The sequence below is a fragment of the Eptatretus burgeri genome, chromosome 2 (genome assembly GCF_056783735.1).
Source record: "Eptatretus burgeri isolate ZD-2024b chromosome 2, Ebu_testis_v1, whole genome shotgun sequence".
Lineage (NCBI taxonomy): Eukaryota > Metazoa > Chordata > Myxini > Myxiniformes > Myxinidae > Eptatretus > Eptatretus burgeri.
Genome location: NC_140962.1, coordinates 153,166,396 through 153,183,123, shown reverse-complemented (window position 1 = coordinate 153,183,123; position 16,728 = coordinate 153,166,396). Strand labels below are relative to the sequence as shown.

At 47.2% G+C, this 16,728-nt stretch overlaps 1 protein-coding gene across 1 annotated transcript in view; it reads left to right on the top strand.

The window, feature by feature from the left end:
• LOC147033596 (uncharacterized) overlaps nt 1-10,807 on the top strand; it is a 24,230-nt gene extending 13,423 nt beyond the window's left edge. The window contains exons 4-5 of the mRNA XM_085851734.1: nt 1,152-1,319; nt 1,698-10,807. Coding sequence (XP_085707860.1) covers nt 1,152-1,319; nt 1,698-1,872 — 343 coding nt within the window. The 3' untranslated portion in view covers nt 1,873-10,807. The remainder of the gene's footprint in view (nt 1-1,151; nt 1,320-1,697) is intronic.
• Nucleotides 10,808-16,728: the final 5,921 nt, after the last annotated feature.

The following is a 16,728-nucleotide window of genomic DNA, read 5'->3' as shown; positions in this document are numbered from 1 at the left end:
AAATTGGGATCTGGATATGAGAGTTATTTAATTTTTAAAATGATTCTTCATCATTGAGAGATTGGGCCAAAGTGATATATCGCACGGTTTCAAAAACGTATTGGGCCCGATATGTTCTCGTGGATCAGGCATAGCGGAGGTATGCACTCTACCGAGTGCCCTTCTAGTGTTTTGAATGATGTAATTACATACCTTCCTTCGAGAGATTGGAGCACACCTCTCGGTAGTTGGTTAAAAACTGCAACCACCCCAGGATACTACTACCATTCTGACTGAGGAACATTAATATGGTGCCCAGAAGCATCTTACACTTTCTGTGTCAAGATTACTGGTCTTTCTTTCTGTCTCACACAAACAATAGCTACTGGGCTAGCTTCAATCTCTTTCTCACAAACAAACAAACAAACATACACTCTTCAACATACACTTTCCTTACTCGTTTCCACTCCATCCCTATACGAGCAGATTTTTACTTTCCTAAAAACCTTTTAAACTATTCTCTCTTCACTTTTCTATCTATGCAGTTCTTTTTTATTTAAAGCCTGGCCTCGATGAGGACGATATATTCCGTGTTTGGAGCCTTTAACATTAAAACAAGGACAAATGAGTCCAAGAGCCGTGTCTTTAAGGTTTTGTCTTCACCAGAAGAGGAAGAAGAAGAAGAAAGAAAAAAACAACAACAACAACAACAACTTCCAATATTTCATCACGTGCCTTGATTGAGCCAATAGCGACACCCGTCATGGACGATTGACGTTCATGACGAGAAAATAGTGTATTTACGAAATTACAATACATTAAATGGAATAATCTTTAAATAGTAACGTGAACTTTTCGAAACTTTAAAGCAAATGTCCGAATACATTAAAAAAAGTTCATGATAGACGCTCTCAAACGGCACCGTCAATGTGAGGATGTGTACAAGTGTTTAGTATTAAAGGAGAACCGGATCCTGTATATAAAAGAGCCGAGTCCTAAAGGTTTTGTCTTCACAAGAAGAAGAACAACAACAACAACAACGCCGAGCTCTCTTGGAGCCACGTTCGCTACGAGCGAGACGCGGCTAAAAACGTTTCACTTTATGTTGTCAGCTATGTTTTGTGTCGGAGTACCGTCCTTGGCATGCATTTTTTTTTGTTTTTGTTCTTCAGACTCCCAAAATCTGTGAAGGAATTCTTCAGTTCATCCTTCGATGTATTTTGTGAGCAAGTCATCCAACGAGAACTCATCAATAACCAGAAAATTCTTCGTCTCAATGATTTGTTGTTGAAATTCATTCAAATCGCCAATGCAACAGGCTTGGATGCATCTGCATACAGGTATGTGTTGAGACTTTAACCCTCGTCCTCCCAAATATGGCTCACCTTTACATTCAGAGGGTGGCTTGCATTGAGAGACTCCTTATCTCACTGAATATGCTCAAGCAAATGCAAAGTACTGATTTGTATAAAACTAAGGGAGGTAACATGAGTCACCAAAGACCTTTGTGCTGATGTCAATGATGGAGTAGATTGAGTTGAAGAGACAAGCTTGGTACTAATATCATGGAAATTAAGCTGTCAAACATGTGCCATTCAACCTATTAGAATTGCTTCTTGGTTATTATTGATTTTTGTAGATGTCTGTGTTTTTATTGCTTCATGGTAGTGGCATGCATACATATTTTTTTTTTCAATGTTTTTCCCATCTTTTTTCAGGAGCGGAAAGTTGAAGAAGAGGCTCCAAAAACGATATCCTCACCTGTCATTTGTCCCGCACAGGCAACGTTCAAAAAGTGAATTTGTTTTCTGGTGTGGAACGAGTGAGACGAAGAAACTTGAAATGGCAGCAGCAACTTTGTTGTCAGAGTGTTGTCCAGCGACGACAGCTTGACGGAATCTGTTGTGGGTCACGTATGAAGTCCCCCGAACACCTCGTGATACGCACTCGTTGGCAACTCTTTTCCACGCTGCAATGATTCTGCAGGAATTGATCAGAATGAATCGGGCGAACGCGACGGCATTTGTTCCAACAACAATCGACAACGTTCCAGCTTGGATTGTCGGTGACTCAGGTGAACCAACGCTCGACCATCGTGTGGAGGTTCCTGACTCGCATCAATGTAAACTCCTGTCACTATTGCAAGGTGTCATTTACCTCGAGTTGAATGGTCATCGCCAAATTCCAAAATCATTGTGCCTCGGACTGACACGCGGGCATTTGACGGGCTCCTCACGAGGGCTTGGATCTCTTGAATAAGCTCGGCCATTGCGCATCCTACACATCGATAATAAATTATGATGTAGCACTAGCACAGGTTCAGCAGAACATAGGGCTCGTTTCTGTCCCTGTTGGATCCCAAACGTAGACTTTTTTGCTCCGAGTGTGGGACAACATTGACTTCAATGAGGAGACTTTATCGGGGATGGGCGCAATGCCCCCACACCAATGGAATACTCATTCAGAAAGCGACAAGCGAGGATGACGGAATCCTCTGTGAAGAAGCAGAGCACACGGTCAACAAGAAAAGAATAAAAATAACACAACCGGACACAAATTTTCTTGCGTGTACCCTTCCATGAAGATGGTAGGACCACTCGTCTTTGAGCCCAGTGCTCAGCGAGGTACAGATTCCCTTGGTTGCTCCATTCAAGCTGCAAAATGCATTGGCTACGCTTTCTTCATGGTGAAGTTTTGCGACAACGGTAGGCACAGAATTCCAATCCGGACAGGTTTTAATATCCAGCTTCAATTGAACACATCATCGACAGCCTATAAAATTGCGTGTTCACCTGGCCTTGACGCTGCTCGCACAAAAAAAATGGGACACGGTAAACACAGTTCTCGCAAGGAGCATTGAGATGGCTGACAAACTTGAGCTTGACTCGATCGTCGTAGTATTTGACCAAAACACTTACGCAAAGGCACGACTATCAGGTGGAGCGATGTCACTCGTTACAAAGGCTCGTGATTCACTTGGACGAGTTTCATCCTGCGTTGTCGTCCCTATCAATAATTGGTAAATTCTTTGGTTCGGCACAGGATTGTCAGATATCCGAGTGGAATCACAGATTGTGGCTTCCGGATCATTACAATTTAGCTCATTGAGGGAAAGCACTATGATAGAGCAATCTGAGCTCACAAACTGACGGTGGAAGCCCTCGATTGCCTACGACTGAAGGCTTTCGTCGAGTCGATTTCCTTCAGATCACAGTGAACAGTTCATGAAGCTGATGAAACACTTGGTGGAAACCTATCCCAGCACACTCTTCAAGAAGGAGTGTCGTTCCGATTTATCCCTGGAAGTTGCGAATCGATACGACGTTGGGTTGAAGAACCAAACTTGAGAAACCCCACATTTGCGTTTTGCTCTTCAGACACAGAATTTGTCGAGATGCTGTTGAAATTTCTCTGGGCGACGTGGGAATCTGACTTTGAAGGTCATTTGGAAGCTTTGCTGTTCATGATGCCTTGGTAATTTGCTTATGGAGAGACAAATTACTCAAGGTACCTACCTGCTTACTACCTGGAGATGAAAAAGCCTTCCGAATACACATCCAGCTGTCCATGAAAGCATGTCGAAGGATGACCGAACTGTCCAACAACAAGACGGATATGGATTTTTCTGCAACTGGCTGTGACCAGGTTATTGAACAAACGCTAAAGCGTGACTCAAAGATGTCTGGCGGTATCTCTGGTTTCACTCTGAACAGGGGTGGTCCGTCGCTGGATCCTGTCACAAGCTGAATGCTCTGCTATCACCAGAGTCAGTGCGAAACTTTAGCAGGCTGAAGCCACCAAGACAGATATAAGAAAGACCTCGCTTCGTCGACAGTCGTTGATGATGAAAAGGCGATAATGGACTGCATTGAACATGTGGTGTACCTTTCTCCCTCACCTAATGATGAGCTAAACCAGCATTACTTCTGGGACAATCACCCCACCACTTATCAGGGATGATCTGATAAATGCCAAAAGTGTGGGTTAACAGGATTTAGAGAGTTTTATAAATGATCGGTTGTACAGCAACAAGGTTGGCTTCCATGAGCCAATCAAACAGCTGAAGTTGAAAACATTCGCTGACCAAACCATGGTTAAGATGTCGAAAGGCGGCGAGGAAGTGCTGCTCAGAGCTGGACGACATATTCTCAGTCGGATATTGATCATTGCACAGCAGAAATCTGTTGATTTTAAATGTATATGTTGATGATGTTTTCCTTGAGCCTGGTATCCTTCCCTCTTGCAGCTGCTGATGTATCACCGGCAAACACTGAAGGATCCTAACCTCCACCACCTTGAAGGAAAATATCCATCTTCAGTCGAAGAAGTGGTGCCTTCATTTTGGATGGAACGGCCATCATTCATTCCCAATCAACGACTCTGCTTGAACGTTCAGTGACATGAATAAAATGTCTGTCTGTCTGTCTGTCTGTCTGTCTGTCTGTCTGTCTGTCTGTCTGTCTGTCTGTCTGTGTGTCTCTCTCTCTCTCTCTCTCTCTCTCTCTCTCTCTCTCTCTCTCTCTCTCTCTCTCTCTCTCTCTCTCTCTCTCTCTCTCGTAAAAACGACCATTTGAACTGATGTTTGTGGCGTATTGGCATACGCGTGCGGGGCGCAATGCGGAGAGCGTTGTGGGGGCGTGGAGGAGTGGTGTTGGTCGTCACGTGTCCGCAATGCATATAGTTGTTCGCGCCGCTAGAGGCGTGTGGTAGTCTACAGTGGTGTACATCCGGACACGCAATAAACAGAGTTACGGCAACCCTCACGACTCTACGTGCCTCACTGCCCTCCGGACACCACACTTGGCGACGAGTCTGTTTCGGATCGACGCGTGCAGAGTGCCTGGTTTTCCTTGGTATTGACTTTGAGTCTTTGGCCGGAGCAATTGGATTGTAGGGCGCACGGAGCGCCGGGAAAATCAGCGCAGTTCGCGCGGCACGAGTTCGATCACCTGGCGAGGAGCCCAGGGAAGCGCATCGTGAGTTTTTGCGCGCCCGCGGCCACACGCACAGTCTTCGGTGCGGGTCGAGTCCTGCAGCCAGACATCTCGCCGTCGCCTGCGAATTCGCGTCAAGTGAATGGCAGGACGGCTCGAGGATGGTGGAAGGTCAGGGCACGGCGCACGGACGAGTGCCTGTGTTCGTCGGAGACTACTTCGAATTGTTTTAGGAACAATTGGGGTGCTATTTCCATGCGAATGATGTGGTCGACGAGAGCAAACAGAAGTCGATCTTGCTCGCCTCGCTGTCGGCGGAGCATTATCGACTGCTGAGTGATTTGGTGGCACCAGACAAGCCCAGTGATGACGGGCTGTTGTTTCAGGACGTGGTAGAGAAGATGAAAGCCCACATGGCGCCGGAGAAGTCAGTGCAGCTGGTTCGATACCAGTTCGATCACCTCGCGAAGGGTGCGGAGGAGCGCGTCGCAGATTTCGTGGCGCGGATGAAGCATTCGGCCGTGGCTTGCATGTTCACGGCAGAGGAGCGTCCAGCTCGACTCGGAGATCGCTTTATTTTTGGGTTGCAAGATGCGAAGATGGTGTCGGTGATTCTGCGAATGCGAGGTGTCGACATTACATTCCACTCGGCGGTCGAGACTGCTTCAGCTGTCGAGCAGACACTCACAGATGTCCGCGCCATTGCCGGCCAGGGCGTGACGGGTGATTCCAGCTGGGGCATGTCGGGTGACCCCGGGGTCCACGCGATGACCCAGGTTCTCCAGGCCACGCGCACGCCTTTCGGTGCGGGCCGGCGACGCGCGCCGCAGCGCGGCCGCATGGCCAGCGAGATGAACACACAGGGCTGCTGGGGGTGTGGAGGACAGCACCTGCGGCAGGTGTGCCCGTATAAAAACACCATGTGTTTGCATTGTCACAAGGTGGGACATCTGAAGCGTGTGTGTTGAATGGCGGGGGCCGCCGTTAAGGTCTTGGATAGCGAGGTGCGGGACGACCCCAGTGACCTGGAGCGCGGCCTGTAGCCTGGGCATAGCGATCCCGGCGGCCCAGAGCAGGAAATGCAGCCGATGTTGAGCCTATTTTCAATTGGTCCGGAGGTAACAAGACCAATGACAGTGGAGGTCGAGGTGAACGGGGCACCGATCGTGTTTCAAGTTGATACCGGGGCCGCGGTGTCGGTCATGGGCGAACAGACCGCTCGTGGCCTCCGCGGTATTCACCTGATCAAGACGACCTTTTCGCTGTACACGTACACCGGTGAAGCGATTGCACCACTTGCTGTGACAGACGTCTCGGTGGTCTACCAAAGGTCAAAGCGCCCTCCTCTCATTGTTTGTGGTTCGAGGGGAGGGGCCCGCCCTTTTGGGCCGGGACTGGCTGGCTAGCCTCAGGCTAGACTGGTTGGCGCCAGCCAGTGACCTTGGACGTCCCGTGCCGGGCCGATTAGAGGTTCCTGTTTCGGAGTTTGTTCCTCCAGCTGCACCTGTCTCCTTCGAGCCCCGTACCTCCGTTTGGGCCCGGGCCTCCCTCGAGACCCGAGGGCGAGGTCCCGGCGGCAGGAGCCGCGACGATGCAACATGGGTTTCCGTTCATTGCTTCCTGCAACTACGATATACGGTTCTGGAGCAACGGGGGCCATGCCAGCTGCGACGGACTCTCGCGCTTCCGCTGCGCTCATGATACAGTGCACACCCGTGTCGTTCAGGCGATTTCAATGGGGGAGTGGAGCGAGCCGGTCGCATTCAAGAAGTTTGCGGAACGCGAACATCGACAGTGCCCTCTTCGACGTTCAGATGGGGACCGGCACGCAAGTCGCCTCGACATCGTGGCAACCAAGAGGCGCGCGCGCAGCGTGGTTCATAAATTGTTAATTGTTGTGTGTTTGATTCTCGCGGCACGAGTGATTCAGCATGGCATTGTTAAAGCAAATGCCGACAGTCCGCGTGTGAGCAAGATGTGTTTGATTGGGATCAATGCTTTCTTTGATCGGAAGAGTTCGCGGACGATCATTGCGAATAAAGAGGTCTTTCAGATCTCGATCGGCGATGACAGTCCGCAGTTCGCTGCAGCCTCATGTGTTAACGTTATACTGTGGGAACGCGCTGTACGTGAAGGGAAGTTCGCATCTGCGCAGACGATGTTTTTGCTGCTTTATGACGTGGCTGTGCATGCAGTGTACGCTGATCGTCCGTGTGAACGTGCATGGAGATCTCGACTGGATTTGATGCGTGGTTTTGTAAGGGATTGCTGGTATGCAGCCACCTAATTGCCGGTTCGACTTGCACGTGGGACTCCGGCGCTGTTCAGCGTCACCCCTCCCGTTACTCTCGCGGGGGCCGGGCCGTTATCTTCCCAAGGCTGCCCCACCCGCTGCTCTCGCTAGCGACGGCGCCCTCATGTCTGGCGGACTCAGCGTGTTTACCTGTTTCTGTCTGTGGGGGACGAGCAAGCTTGTCAGCCGGGGGCGCGGGTGGTTCGGCTAATCAAGTCACCTCGACCTCGCCGGATGGTGTGTAAGCATGGGCCGCCTGGGGGCGCTTCTGCTGCATAGTGTTACTGTGCTCCCAAACTTTCCTCTTTATATCTTTAACGCGGCCATGGTTATTGTGGTCTGCAGACATCATTGGCTTTGTCGTGCAACTCAGTACTCGAGCACCAGTCCACTGCATTTGGGATTCAACTCACTCGCACCGACACGATATATGTTGTGATGGGGATAGTAGGCTGTATTATGGGCCAGATTATAACGACGGCATTATTGTGACAGGGTGTGCAGATGATGCACGTTTTCTTTTGTGCCGTCTCGTCTGGGTGATTCACAGCCCGACCATCACCCCAGGGTTGGATCGAGCGACGTGGTACTTAGAGGATTTTACGTGGTTGATGTCATTTTATTCCTCTTTATTTTTTATGTCGTAGTATGCTTTGCCTATTATGCTTATCATTATAATTGTCATTTTATAATCATGCTTTTCGGAGGGAGGAATGTGGCGTTTTGGCATACGCGTGCGGGGCGCAATGCAGAGAGCGTTGTGGGGGCGTGGAGGAGTGGTGTTGGTAGTCACGTGTCCGCAATGCATATAGTTGTTTGCGCCGCTAGAGGCGTGTGGTAGTCTACAGTGGTGTTCATCCGGACACGCAATAAACAGAGTTACGGCAACCCTCACGACTCTACGTGCCTCACTGCCCTCCGGACACCAAAATGTTGACCTCTCCGGCATATCTTGAAGTATTCACAGGGCTTGGGCAAAGTTTCGCTCTGCCAACTCATTCGAGGGAGTCGCTTGAATGCTTCACCTGTGAACTGTTTGGGGAGTAGTGTCTGTCCTTCGACCAAGCTCGGTATTGCTTGTTCTGCCTCGGGTCAAATGATGAGTTCAAACTGCCCCCCACTTTGTGATGCTCTGTGTTTCTACAGTCTGTGGTCTAATTAATCAAGCGGCAGTGCACCGGCGGGCCTTACTACAGAGAATTGACACACCCAGTCCTCATGGCCATGGATGCAAGGTGGAGGGAACTACACTAAACCTGGTTTGGATGAAGAAGTATCCCATTCCCCAAACAATGATTCATGGTGTGCATTGTAAATGTGTGAAAACAGGGTGAAAAACAAAACCAATGTTCATGCAAGTGCTACGGCATCCCATGCATTGACGTTTGTGACGGTGCAGATTGCGGTAACATGGACAAGTTGGTGCTTTTGCCAAGCGAATTGCCCGACATCGACCAAAACTAGTCAATCGGTCTCGATACCGTACTTTTGGTCTGCCCAGAGGAGTCAGCCATGGTGTCGGCCACCCGTTGTGTGTGTCGTGGTACCTGCCCCGTGCCCGCATCGCCCTCCCCTCACCTTCACTTTGTGATGAGGTGCGGTGGGTGCGTTTTGATGATCGCGGTCAACGCATGGGCATGCCTTGCTCCGCGGCGGATGCGGTCGCTGCCTGGTACACTTTCTCCACGTGCAGTGCGCCTTGACTGATCCCAGAGGCGGCCAGGAGCCCCTGGGATTTCGACAGAAAGTTTGGCAATTTGTCGAGGTGGTGTGGCATTTTGTGTCCAACGAGCGGTTGCTGAGAGAGACTCGGATGAGATTTGTTACCTGCATAGTCCGTGAGCGTTAGTTGCGGCTGTATGGACATGTGGCTCGTTTTCCTGATGCTGATCCTGCTCACCAGATTCTCTCAGCAAGGGAGTCTCGTGAGTGGAGGATGCCAATGGGCCGACCACGTGCCTCGTGGTTGCAGCAGTTTGACCGGCATCTCAAGGACATGGGGATGGGCCTGGCATCTGCCTGGGGGATGGCCAGAAGGAGGCCCCTGGAGTACCGGTGGAAAGTGGACGCAGTGACGCGCTGCTCTGGCGCATGCTCCCATACCTGACCTGACCTGTGGCAGGGCCTGTGACCGGCGCTCTCCCCCTGTGCCACACTCCGTATTGCGTACTTCGTGTGTGCATTGGAGGGGACCCGGCCACGCCTATCGTGGGGACCTAGCGAGAGCGTTCGCTCGCCACGGGACCGAGGGTAATGAGACGGAAACGGAAGACCGGTTTAGTTGTCTATTTGCATTCGATATTTTTCAGTTCTCCATCTTCAAGAATGAAATTATTTTAAGTTCAATAAACTGAGCAACTGTTTCAATAAAGTTTATTTAAATAAAGTTCAGTTATGGTTTGAGGAAAGTTTACTTACCAACTAAGCAATAAACTTGTAAAAAAGCTGGGTGTGTGCATTTACTTATTTATTTTGTGCAAATTTATAGTTACAAATCAAGTTTACTTTGTTACTCTCTCAGCACATAATTTGTATGAATTTCGATCTTTATAATTGCAGAAACGATCAGGACAAAATCCACCATGAATCTGTGTGTGCTGCAATCCCCCATCAGGGCATATCGATTGAAGGTAAATTATATCACGTTTGGCATGGAATATCACTTGTGCGAGTTCAGATTCATACTCAGTGCATCATTTTCATGAAGGAACACCAATCATAATTTAATTCCCTTCCTGGTGCCACAAAAGTTGATTTCTAAGCATCTTTTGGTTAATGGCCCCGGAAATTAAATATGTGAATACGCGTCCATGCACTTCTCCCCCTGCCCCTCTCTCCCATCTCCTTCCACTCTCTCCTCCCTCCCACACTCTCTCCTTTCTCTCTGCTCTTTCTCTTCTCCCACCTCATCATGCACACTGCACAGGGGAGAGGAGGGAGAGGGCATGGAGAGTCTTACTTCTGCCTTGACTTGATCGACTTGAAAGGGGAGAGTATCACGCACAATGGAGAGGAGGAAGGTAGTGGGTGAGGGGTGGTGGAGGGTGTGGAGCGCATACCTCTGCCACATCATGCCTGATCCACGAGAACGTCTTGGACCCAATCCATGTTTGAAATATCTTGCAATACAGCACTGTATCGTTTTTTTGGCCCGATCTCTCAATGGTGAAGAATCACTTTTAAAATTAAATAATTCTCGTATCCAGATCCGGATCTGGATCTTCACCAAAAATCGAATCAGTTCGTCCTTGTCATACAAAATTTCATCCGAATCCGTCCACAACTTTTTGAGATATCCTGTACACAAACAAACAAACAGACAGAAAGGGGTGAAAACATAACCTCCTTCACCTTCGGTGGCCGAGGTAATCATTTGATTTTGATGCCCCTCCCTGAACTGGGAAACCCCTCGCTGAACGGACAGACTGACGACTGGCAGAGATTATATACATATATTATCGGATGAAATGAATGGAAATATACTTTGCATTTTCAAGTAATATATTCATTGCTATCATTTTCTGTGTAGGATTTCGTTGTATTGTCATGTGAGCAGTACTGTGGCTGGCTGTACCTGTCAACACAGCACAGATTGAGGCCATGCGTCGATCATGCGATCAATTTACATATGCTTGATTCCAGCTCCTCCAAGAGCCTTGATCATGTAAAAAATAAATAAATAAAAAATAAGTACTTTTTTATTTTTTGCAAACTTATTTGTGTTCCGAGCCAATCCGGGCTCCTGGAAATTTTTCTCCAAAATTACCGAGCCAGATCTGAACTGAGTTTTTGCTTCCGAGTCCCAGCACGAGGCACGAGGACATGACCGCTCAACTTGACAGCATTGATTGGGAAGGGAAGATGGTTGACTGTAACTGCATCGAAGCCTGAGACCTCTTCGAAAGTGAGCTACAGCAAGTAATATTGCTGTTCATCCCACAAAAATTAGGAAAAAGACAAGGATAAGTATCAACATGGCAAGGAATCCACTATCCTGAAGCCAGAAAAAAAAGCACATGGCGTGGAGTGAATATGTCACGACAAAGACAAATGCAGCCTATTCGAAATGCAAACACCACCACGTCAAAACATCACACGTCGTCGCTTGAATAGAGATTTCTGAAGAAAGCTTATCCATAATTTGAAAAGAAATCCAAAGGACTTCTGGCAGTATGCAAATAACATACGGCAAGTGAGAAGAGGAATGAGTGACCCAATCAAAGGTGAGGGCACTGTCACTTCTTCTGATGAAGAAAAAGTATTAGTTTTAAATTGGGCCTTCAGCAAGTTTTTCACTGAGAAAAACCTGAACGACATTCCTGATATCAATATCCAGTGTGGTGGCCCGAAGAAAACTGATGTCAAAACAACCCCAGAACAAGTGCAGAATAAACTCTCTCTGCTGAATGCTAATAAATCAACTCGGCCAGATGGTATACATTCCCGAGATTTGAAACAATAGAACCCAAAACAAGGTCAATTACTTCCAATCATCAGCAAAGTCATGGAATCCATTATCACAGTTGATATTAAATCTTTCCTTTCCTCCAACAACCTCATCTCAGATCAACAATTTGGTTTCAGACCAGATCACTCCACCTTGGACATGCTGCTTCAACTCACCCAACAATAGATAGAGGCCCTCAATGTCAGGCATGAGATCAGGGCCATCTCTGGACATATATCAGGTTTTTGATACAGTTTGGCATCCTGCCTTACTCCCCAAACTATCTGCCGATGGCATTCAAGGCCAGCTCCACAAATGGCTTATTGACTTTCTCTACTCTCGAATGCAATGTGTGGCTCTCGATGGAATCCTAAGCCTGGTGTTGGCTTAGTGGTTAGGGTGGCGGATTGGGATCCTAGGGTCCTGAGTTCAAGCCCCGTTGGCCGCTGAAGTAATACACACCAGGAGGTTGACTCAGCCTGTCATCCTTCTGAGGTCGGCAAAATGAGTACCAGTGTACTGGTAAGGGGGACACTGCATCAGCGGCATAGCCACGTCCCAACCAATGATGCAACCAGCAGCCACAGGCTGCACTCAATAGAGAGAATGGAATCCTTTCATCTCCACTGCCAATCAAGGCTGGAGTACCCCAAGGCAGTATTTTGGACACAGCCCTATTCCTGATTTTCATAAATGATCTATTTGACTCTCTGGAAAATCTTCTTTCTTGATTTGCTGATGACTCCACTCTCTGTCATGGCATCCCTCACCCTTCAGACTGGCAGGCTGTAGCCTCTTCCCTCTCTCCAGACCTTGAGAAAATCACAAACGAGTCAAACACTTTGAATATGTTTTTCAATCCTGACTAATCTCACACTCACTATCTCTCTCGGAAAGGACCATCTGGCAAACCGTCCCATCTATATTCTTTAAATCCTCTTGAGGAAGCTCAATCATTCAAACTCCTGGTTCTCACTATCAGCCGCAATCTTTGTTGCTTCATGAAATCCTTCTTCCATGCCGTTTTAAAATAAATATAACTGGGTTCAGGGTTGGATTCTGCTTCGTGTGGTTGCCTCATGTGGTGATTAGGGTGATTTTAGTGTCACTCAATAAGCCGGTTCAAACAGGACCAGGCGTCATTCGTGGCCAAAGGTTGCTCGGCCAAATTAGATTGGTCGTGAGTGCCTATCACGCGGTTCGTTCTACAGTCCCAACAAGTATTGTAATGGGACAAACAGGCCTGAAAACTTGCTCAGAGCTGTGAACTTAGCTGGAGGTTGCGGTCATTTTGAAACGACCCGTGGGACTCCAACTGGGTAACTGGAATGGACCGTGGCTATAACAATATATTTATAATGGTCCCCACAGCCCATTCCACCCCAAGTGCTACCTCTCCTCCTTAACATGATTATTAGTAAATATCGTCATTTTAAACTTACCCTGTGCATTTACAAGCCTCAGATATGACCTTCCCATCAGTGTGAAGAAGCACGAAGGTTTGGGTAGAGTGCACACATCCACAAAACTTCGAGCGTTGCACCGGTTCACGTCCCCAGGAGGTGCAAGGTACCAGCCTTTTGGGCAAGTTCAGAAAGTTTCTCCGAATCCTTTGTTGTGAAAAGGCACACCGCTTTCTCGCAGGTTCGTTTCCAAGTATTTTCGGCTTCTTTTCAAAGCTTCGTGAGCCATTTCAAGTAACAATCGTTGTCTCGCACACACACAGTGTACTTCATGGTGCTTGGAATGTTTTGTGGGGTTTCTGCAAATGTGCATCGAGCATTCTGGGGCAGATTACATCATTTGGAAAGTCTCGTAATGACAGCAGAACATCACTGTGGGTGCATTCCCATAAAACGAGCTCAATTATGCAATATCCTTGAACATTGATGAACAAGAAAGTAGAAGCCATGGAAACCTCACCATCAGCAAGGAACAACTTCCACTTGTGAGCTTTCACCAGTTTGTTGCTCACAAAGCTACTGGTATATATTTGTCTTCCAGTTCGGGCTTACCCCAAGTGTAAGTCGAATCTGCAGCTGATCCTTCCCCCTCAATCAAAGCCAAGTTTTCCGAACAGTATCCATCGTATTTTTCTGTTATATTATTATGCCTCCACTGATGAAGTCGCCATTGGAATTATGTTTTCAGGTTGTCCGTCCATCCGTCTGTCCATCTGTGCTAATTTTCTGTTTTGTCTGCAACCACTTTTTTTTTCACAAAATTTTCAGACAATTTTTCACCAAAGCTGCGACTACTCATGTGGAATGTTTTAATGATAATTATGTCATCGGTCACATTGTATGGCAGCCATGTTGGAAAAAAGGAAAACCTTTGGACCTACCGTATCTCTGAAACCATTCCATGGAAAAAATTCAAACTTGGCACATGTGAAGTACTCCCCATGGAAAACAAGTGTGATTTGTTTTGATGAAGTCATAGGTGGATTCGTTATGACGTCATAATTGCATACGTCGAACGCTTTATGTGATCAGTATGAAAAATTTTGAGGGTCATCTTGGGCTAAATCGTACACGGTGGAGGGGAAATTGATGATGTCATCGGTCACATGGTTTGGAAGCCATATTTTTAACAAAAATCTTCTCCAGAATGGCTTGAGAGATTGATGGGAAACTTCACTCACATGTTGTCCAAGCCTTGGGGATACCAGGGTGTTCACAAATCATTAATAGGTCACGTGGTCTGGCAGCCATATTGGATTGGACGAAAATCTTTCAAAAAATTCTTTCTCTTCAACCGCTAGATCAATCGTGGTGAAATGTCAGTGTTATGATCTCGTAGTCAAGGGGAATATATGTTTTAAATTTCAACCTGATCGGATGTGTGGTCTGGCAGGCAGAATTATTTAATATTTTGAATCGAGGTTCAGGGATTTAAATCTAACTAGGTACAAGTATGTATAATGATGTAGTAATGTGGACAGAGACATACTGTATGTGGAGACGTCGTGATGTTGAAGAGTGCCCATCTAGTTGTCTCTGTGTTGCCATTTGTGTTTTTGCCAAATTTTCGATGTTTAAATCGTACGTTGTTGTGTTGTGTTGTCTAATCCGTTTTTGTGGAGTTCAGGCCTATTCCTGGAATAGCCAGAGAGCAAAACCCATATCGGTTTTGACGTCGCTTCTTATTCCGCTTGTTTCCCCCCCCCCCCCCCAAAGTTACTTGCTTTCTGCCTCTTCAACGTTATCCATTGCCCTCTCCTCGCTTCAATTTTTAAAAAAATAAACAAACAAACAAAATCAGTACCTGAGTAAACTGACTAGTTAAGGTTCAAGGAACCTCAGGGACAGATTGGAAGGTGGTAGGAGAAATTGCAGCAGTTCAGTTTCAGTGTGGCCCATAGAACCGGGAAGGCTCATGGGAATGCCGATGCACTCCCTCGATGACCCTGTCTGGAAGAAGACTGTAAATTCTGAACGAGGCAAGAGGGTAGGGACCAATTGGCAGACCCCTCGCATACGATCCAAGAACGTGCAGCCCAGCTGACAGGGCCAGTTTTTCCACTAAACATTGTGCTTCCATTTTGTGAAGACTCACCACCTGTAAGCCATTGTTGTTCCCCCCCCCCCCCCCCGGCTGAAAATTCACCACCTGTGAGCCATTGTTGTATGACAACCAGAGGGAGGATTGTACATCATGTAAAATGTTTGAGCCCAACCTGTTTGTGATAGTAATTGAATTTGGAACTGTGTAGACACATACGTGCGTCGGATGATTGTGTACAATGCATTAGGTTTCATTATTTTCTTTAATGGGGACATGTATGGGGAATGAGTCTTGGAGCGAATGAAGAGTTCGTTCTAAACATAACATGTAAAGTATATACGTTAAGAGAAAGAGCAAAATGAAGAAGAAGAAACTTTGAAGAAGAAGAAACTTTGTAGGTATCACGTGAACACGATGACGTCAGAGTGGAGGCCGCCATATTTGTCCAGAAAGTAATTGCATTGTGGGTCCAATCGGCAAAATAAAAGGAAAAACAATTTCCATTGACCGATATATTTTGTAGACGAGAAACAAATTAAGACAACTAGGATAACAAACTGAAGATAAAAATTACTTTGCTTTAACCCACGCTTCAGGCAATCCCGGAACACAAATGAAGAAGTATAAACTGTCGACCCACCGTGTTTCGTTCTGTTCTCGGCTTTGCCGATTTCATATTACTAGTGCATGGCCGTACGTGCAAAAAAAACAAACTTTCAAACCACGTGCCAGAAACAACAACCACAAAGGCCGTTCCTTCACTCTCGCGTGGCCGTACGTGCAAAAACAAACAAAAAAAACCTTTCAAACAACCACACAGGCCGTTCCTTCGCTCTCGTAAATGACGACTGGATTGGGGCATTGTGTTTATCGATAAACGCGCATAAGAAATCGAGAAATTATTGTAATACAGTAAGTCATCACTATCCGGAAGTCCGTAAGTTGTAACCCGTAATGGGGAACGTGCTCTAACTTGGCCATAACTTGGGAACCACTTATCCGATTAATTTCAAACCTTGAAAAGGCAAACAAACAGAGATTGCTGTATTTATAGAAAGAAGACAGAAGATAGATAGTGTGGGTGCAAAACGCCAAGCAACGTGTCCTGTCATTGGCAACTGAGGATCTCTTCCCCAATGGCCACGCCTACGCAGCAACGTGTCCTGTCATTGGTAACTAAATGGCGCCCTTTCCCCAACGGTCACACCGACGCAGCAACGTGTCCTGCCATTGGTAACTAAATGGCGCCCTTTCCCCAACGGTCACACCGACGCAGCAACGTGTCCTGCCATTGGTAACTAAATGGCGCCCTTTCCCCATCAGCAACGCCTACGCAGCAAAGTGTCCTGTCATTGGTTTGGTAAATAAATGGCCATAACTTGGGAAGCACTTGTCTCATTAATATCAAACCTTGAAAAGGCACATACTCAGGTCCCCAGCAATACACCTGGAAAGTTTCAATTATATCGGACCAGTGGTTGTCGAGAAACAGCGGTCACAGACAGACAGACACACATATTGCTGGAATTATGGATAGGCCAGTGCATGCCTGTAGGTGCTTGCCCGTA